This window comes from Mytilus galloprovincialis, chromosome 12, assembly GCF_965363235.1.
Source record: "Mytilus galloprovincialis chromosome 12, xbMytGall1.hap1.1, whole genome shotgun sequence".
Lineage (NCBI taxonomy): Eukaryota > Metazoa > Mollusca > Bivalvia > Mytilida > Mytilidae > Mytilus > Mytilus galloprovincialis.
In genome coordinates, this window is record NC_134849.1 from 42,785,872 (window position 1) to 42,793,027 (window position 7,156).

At 28.8% G+C, this 7,156-nt stretch overlaps 1 protein-coding gene across 1 annotated transcript; it reads left to right on the forward strand.

Moving 5' to 3' along the window:
- The first annotated feature begins 539 nt into the window (after positions 1-539).
- Positions 540-6,953, forward strand: LOC143053814 (uncharacterized). Its single transcript, XM_076226603.1, has 2 exons — positions 540-601; positions 3,644-6,953. The coding sequence occupies exons 1-2, from the start codon at positions 543-545 to the stop codon at positions 3,933-3,935; spliced, it is 351 nt and encodes a 116-aa protein (XP_076082718.1). The 5' UTR covers positions 540-542; the 3' UTR covers positions 3,936-6,953.
- Positions 6,954-7,156: the final 203 nt, after the last annotated feature.

Sequence of the window (7,156 nt, forward strand, 5' to 3'; positions counted from 1 at the left end):
CAAACCTATAGAAAATTTGTACTGCCTTTATTATTTGAATGTGCGGAGGACCTTTAGCGGTCAATAAATTCCTTAAAATCGGTATCCCACAAATTTTACACATGTTTTGCTATCCTTCATTTTATCCTGCAATTAAAGATCTTCAAGACAAAGCAAAAGCACACATATGATACAGTGACACTACAATTTGAAAGAAGCATATAGCTGATATGCTGAATAAAAGATTTGTAGGATAGACTATTATAAGACATCAACCCAACAAATAATGATATCAGAATAAAATTAAGAATGTAAATGGGGAATGTGTCCGAGAAAACAACCAGACCAAATAGCAGAAAACAGCCGAAGGCCACAAATGGGTCTAGTGATATAAAAATCATACTTCAAACAATATATAATCCCAAATGCCTACCTTGAGGAGAAAATGCAAATGTAAAAAAAACATTCTAGTAGAGCTAAAAATCAAAATTTGAATAAAAAAAAAAGGTAGGCATGCCAGTTTGTTTGTCCACTATAACTGAGCAAGATGGAAGTGTTGTGAAATGTTATATAATATATTGTTTCTGTGTAGTGCACATGGTGTAGTTCTGAAACCGCACAGGTAGGTGTTGGACATGATTATCTTTCCTTGAATTGCTTGGTTTTATATCACGATTATCTCCCTTTATAATTGATAAGTTTGTGTCATAATGCATGCTGTAGATTATACTAGAGTAGAAATTTTACCTTATGGTCACAAAGCAATTATGATAATTAAGTCTATATATAGGCAGAGTATACAATTTCTTTAGTGAGCACTAAAATTTTCACCTTTTTGTCCGATGTTGTACAAGACCAATTGCAAACTAAGGATATGTTTTACAGTGACTTAAAAAGTGTGTTAAGGATGTACTTAGATGAGGGTTCTTGAAATTAAAAAAATCAAGAATTTAAAATTGATACTATAAGTTAAAAGAGCATTAGTTAAGGAACAAAATAAGCTAAAAATATTGATAGGTCATTGAGCTCCTTTTCGAGATATTTGATTTTTAAAATATGGCAGGAAAAAGCTGACTCAGACTTTTACCTTATATTTGCATTGGTATGATTTGGGTCTCATCATTTTTTCTGTTGAACTAATACTGGAGAAATAGCGGTAATATCGAAATAAAAAAAGAACTATATTACAGAAATTGCTTAAATTATACAATTATTTAGTTTATGTACAGCCTATTTGAAAACAACAATAAAAAATATAGGTCACCGATGAGTTTAAAGAGATATTTCAATTTTAATGCCAAAAAAATGGCATTTTTGCACCAAAGAGAGATAATTTGGAGCTTTTTCAATGATATCTACATTTTTAAAGTCACCTTCCACGGGCCTAGGCCAAGTGAGCTTTTTTCATCACTTGGCGTCCAGGGGCGTCGTTAACTTTTACAAAAATCTTCTTCTCTGAAACTACTGCGTCAAATTTAACCAAACGTAATGGCCACAATCATCATTGGGGTATCTAGTTTAAAAGTTTTGTCCGGTGACCCGCAAAACTAACCAAGATGGCCGTCATGGCTAAAAATTGAACATAGGAGTAAAATGTATAATTTGGCTTATAACTCTGAAACCAAAGCATTTAGAGCAAATCTGACATGGGTACAATTGTGTATCAAGTCAATATCTATCTGCCCTGAAATTTTCAGATGAATCGGACAATGGGTTGTTGGGTTGCTGCCCCTGAATTGGTAATTTTAAGGAAATTTTGTCCGTTTTCAGTTATTATCTTGAAAATTATTATAGATAGAGATAAACTGTAAACAGCAATAATGATCAGCAAAGTAAAATCTACAAATAAGTCACATGATCAAAATGGTCAGTTGACCCCTTAAGGAGTTATTGCCCTTATTAGTCACTTTTTACCAATGTTCGTAAATTTTAGTAAATTTTTACAAAAATCTTCTCCTCTGAAACTACTGGACCAAATTTAACCAAACTTAGCCACAATCATTATTAGGGTATCTAGTTTAAAAATTGTGTCTGGTGACCCACAAACCAACCAAGATGGCCGCCATGGCTAAAAATAGAACATAGGGGTAAAATGTAGATTTTGGCTTATTATAGTTATAACTCTGAAACCAAAGCATTTAAAGCAAATCTTACAAGGGGGGTTAACTTGTTTATCTAGTAAATATCTATCTGTTCTGAAATTTTCAGATGAATTGGACAACTGGTTGTTGGGTTGCTGCCCCCCAATTGGTAATTTTTAAAGAAATTAAGCCATTTTTGGTTATTATCTTGAATACTATTATAGATAGAGATAAACTGTAAACAGTTTTAATGTTCAGCAAATTAAGATCTACAAATAAGTCAACATGACTAAAATGGTCAGTTTACCCATTTAGGAGTTATTGCCCTTTTTAGTCAATTTTAAACAATTTTCATTAATTTGGTAAATTTTGGTAAGTTTTTACAAAATGTTTTCCTCTGTAACTAAAGGGCCAATATTCGTGCAAGTTCATTACAGATAGAGAAAATTATAGTTAGCAAGAATGATCAGTAACGTATGATCTACAAACACATCACCATCACCAAAACACAATTTTGTCATGAATCCATCTGTTTCCTTTGTTTAACATGCACATAGACCAAGGTGAGCGACTCAGGCTCTTAAGAGTCTTTAGTTTGGAATTATTTTTGTACCATATGATAAAGTAACAACTACTAATGTTTCTGTTTATTTTTTCTGAAAATCCTATACCCGCAAGCCTCCTTAAGTCATAAGGTAAAGGATATGATGTTCTTGAAGAACCAAAAGATGGTAGACAATATTAAATTTAAAAAGGGAAAATATTTCTGATATAGTTTCAGTGAAAAGTGGTTTAAACACTGATAAACATATGCATGAAGATAGGCAAATACAAAATCGGCTGCTCTCAAACATTTTTCTAGATTAGTTTTCATAGAAATCAGAACTTTTTTTTCTATGATGCAACTATAGGCTTATAAAAAACTTTATAGAAATTGTATTTTACAATGCTACTCAGCTTATTGAAGACTCTATAGAAATCAGAATAAATCATAATCTTTAATGCTACTAGGCTTATGCATGACATTTTTTTATTGCAAACATGAAAAATAATTTATTACTCAATGTATTCTTATTACTTGTACCATTTAAAGAAATTTGAGAGCATTGAGAGGTTTAATCGTCTTTTATTACCTGGTTGAGTAATTGAAAGTATATTGTTGTGGAATATCAATGTGAAAAATTGAAAGGCAGCTGCAAATCAGATATGAAGAAAATGATAAAAGTAATTAAACATTCATATTTTTAAACGCTTATTTCTTTTTCATATTCTCATATGAAGCCCTTTATTTGGACCTAAATTAAAATATTCTTGGCAAATCCTTTAATTTATGATGAATCCTATTAATGGCATTTCAGTGTTTTCTCCAGGGAATTATCAAAAATATTTATTATATTACTCATTACTTAAAAAAATGTGTTAATTATCTCCCCTTTAGAAAATCAGATGAACTGGATCCTTTGTTTTAACATATGTACTGCAAAATCATCACTTCCAAATGATGTCTGCAAAAAAAATTGCAATTTTAATGACATTATATTTTTAATTTGTTTTTTATGCGTATGAAATTTTTATTTTCACAGGAAGGAAAAGATGTATGAAGGATCTGGAACAACTCCAAAGAAAGCATTTGATAGATCAGGTGGTGCCAGTAATGATAGTGGTCTAGATGTGGATACTCTGGACAGTAGGACCAACAGCAAACCATATTCCCTCCAACCTCTGGCACAGGGAGACCAGGAAACAGAGAGAAAGAAAAGGAAGAAGGAAAAGAAGAAACGTTCAAGAAAATCAAAAGTAGATGGGGCAGAGAATCAGGGATATGTGGCTGAAGATGAAGGATTTGAGAAAGTAGAAATGAAAACAGAGTTGTAAAAAATCATGAGGCAATTAATTAATTTCAATGAATTAGAATTAATATTATTATGTTAGATTTTTTTATGATCTTTTTGAAAATATTTAAGGGCTATTGTAACTGTTTAGCAGATAGGTCAAATTTCCAATTATTTTCCCCAATCATTTTGTGATATTAAAGCTTTCATGGGTTAAGTGGCTAATTTAGTAAGTTCTTCAATGATATTCATATCTAAATTGGAATTCGTAAGTCTATCATTGAGTCTAGTAAATGAAATTATAATGACTTTTATAATGACTTAGTTTTTTTGATTTTAATTCAGTTATAAACACAGAGAGACAACTCTTTCATAAAACTATGATCACTGAAAAATTGAAGTGACTATTTTGATACATTCCTGTTTTTAAGGGAACGTGTTTTTTTTTAAATTAATCAAACTGCTGACAGGCCGTACTTATGTAGAGAATACAAGCCAAATAATCTCATTGATTGGTATGTACAAGAAAATGTAAGACCTTTTTATTTCTTGTACAGTCTTATTTATGTTTCATTGTTAAACCTGTTGAGATTGGCCAGTGGGATATTAAATTTGTGAACAATAATTTGAACAAAGGTTTAAGAGAATTTTGTTATGTTGATATAGTGTTTTCATATTTTGTATGAGCTGCTTGTTTTGAATGAAATTGTTATTTATTGTGTATGACTGAACTGTGATAGATTATACACTCATGTCTTATTAACTTAATGTCTTTCAGTTCTAGAAAGAATGAAAAAGTGTAAAATGTAATTTATTGTAAAATGATTTTTTTTTAAACGACATTTAGAAGCATTGATTTCAATTTATTTGAATCAAATGTAATTTGAAATTGAACTTGACCACCATTTTTCAGTTATAAAGTCTATACATTTTTATAAATGATAGTATTTTGATAATTTTGTACATATTCAAGTTTTAGTCAATAAAATATTTCTGATTAGGGTACTATATATTTCACAGCTCAAAGCAAGATTTATTTAAAAAAAAAAATTATTAAATGTACATCCTTACAGCTTACAAATACTAGTCCCTTATTTCAACCAAAAACATGACATAATGATAAGATGTTTATTATCAAAAATGTAAATAGAGCAACAGAAGCAATGTTTCATAATCAAAAATATTATATAAAAAAGCCAAAACATATATTTATGAATAATTATGTTTATTTGTAGAAAAAATGACAATATTATTCTGTTTCATTATTAGAGGGACTCTGGGATCAGGTGTTTATAAGCTAGGGATATTGATATTGATCCTTTCAGGATCCAGGAATTATTTTTTTGAATTTTGGGATGTCGATATTTTAATTTCTTTGAATTCGGGACCTTGTGCAGGATTTCATGTTTTTAAACCTGGGATTTCGGGATCAGGACCCCACCCTCTCTTATTAAAAAATTTTGATAAAGATTTACATTTATTATTTGCAATCAAATTCAGATAATAGAATAAACTAATATTTCCTTAAAGTAAAATGTCATGCATTTCTTGCAATCAGTGACCTTTTTATGTCATTTGGTTGAAAATATGTAGAAATTTAAAGTTTTATCTTTTTTCATTGTTTGTTTTTTCTTGAAGTGGGATCATTGTTGGGTTTAATCTTCATGAAAATTAGAATATACAATAAGTAAGATTTAAAATATTTCTAGATTGCAGATATATAGAAACCAGCGTAACAACAGTTAGTTATAATTTACTGTAAATAATGAATGATTTATAATTTATTATAACTAGGGTTCTTTGCACAGCATAATATAGACTATTGCAATAGATAATAAGACTTTTTTTTAAAAAGAATAAATGTTAATATATATATATATATATATATGTATGTAAATCTTTGTTGCACTGAGTTTCAAATATTTAATGTTTTATCTATACAAAAAAATCATAAACATGTTTTATGTTTTACTTCTTTTATATGTTTACATGTAGATCACAGAAGTCTCAGAAATATATTTTTTACCAACGACATTTTACCTCACATTCCATCCACATATTTTTTTTATATTTTAATTTGTTATTTTTATTATACAGATGAAGAGTTAGTATAAGTGCCATTTTTGAAGCACTTTGAAAAAAAATTATCCTCACAAAAATATATTATATATCATGTAAAATGGGTATACAATAATTATATTGACCAATCATGTACAATATAATAAAGTCAACGTAGATGGTCTGAAAATTATAGCTGCTATTTTGATTTTTTAAAGTAATTGGATTCTTCTACATGTATAACATTTTGTATGAGCACTTACATATAAGGTTTGATAAAATCATATATTTTTTTTCAAATGCATTCTATACAAATGTTCATAATGAGTAAAACGGATGAATGTATCAACTTTAAAGTGAACGGTGGAGACAATATTATTTGTTGGATACCAATTTTTTTGTAGATTTAGTTGGTACAGAACCCCGAAATTAAATTTTTAACAAATAACAAATTTTACAAAACACTAGTATGCAGACTTCGACACAACTAAGAAATTGAATGTCAACAAAAACTGGAATTCCAATGGATCCACAGTAAATAAAAAAATAATTTCTACTCTTCAAATTTATTATTTTAGCAAAAATTTTTGTACTATACTTTTTTATAGTAACCTGTACATATTTTACACGCTCATTAAGTTTAATTGTCCATTTTATAGTACAATGTATTTGTTGAAATTCTTGTAAAAGATGTTTATTCCGTACCCTCAAGCCTTAAGCTCATAACTTTGTTTTCACTATTAAGACCTTTCATTTTGTAAACATAACGTTAAATCTGCTGATTAATTGTTCAAACAAATTATTTGCCAGCATCCAATACATTAATGTATATTGATAAACAAATGTAAGATGTTTTTAAAATTAATAAGAGGATTATATTTAAAATAATAATTATTTTATCTGGAAATATGTTTTTTTAAAGGGCATTCCGGTCAATTCTAGGTATAAAACATATTAAATATGATAGCAATTTTAATGTACATGTATAAATAAATGTTTTGAAAAAAAGGTTGAAATTTTTATAAATGAAAATTAAGTAATAAAGTTATATAATTTTAATACTTATGTTTTAGATTTATCCTTAGTATTGGCAAATGGAGTTTTTTTGTCTAGCCTGTGACTTTTGTCACAGAAAGCATAACATAGGGATGGTGATCCAGCAGCTGGCAACGACGGTTTTAGCTCAAACTTGTTAAAAGCTTATTA

Bases quoted from the DNA above. Each gene is read 5' to 3' on its own strand.
- LOC143053814 (XM_076226603.1), top strand. From the start codon at position 543: ATGTTATATAATATATTGTTTCTGTGTAGTGCACATGGTGTAGTTCTG. The intron at 602-3,643 runs GTAGGTGTTGGA...TTATTTTCACAG, and splicing joins GTAGTTCTGAAACCGCACAG to GAAGGAAAAGATGTATGAAG.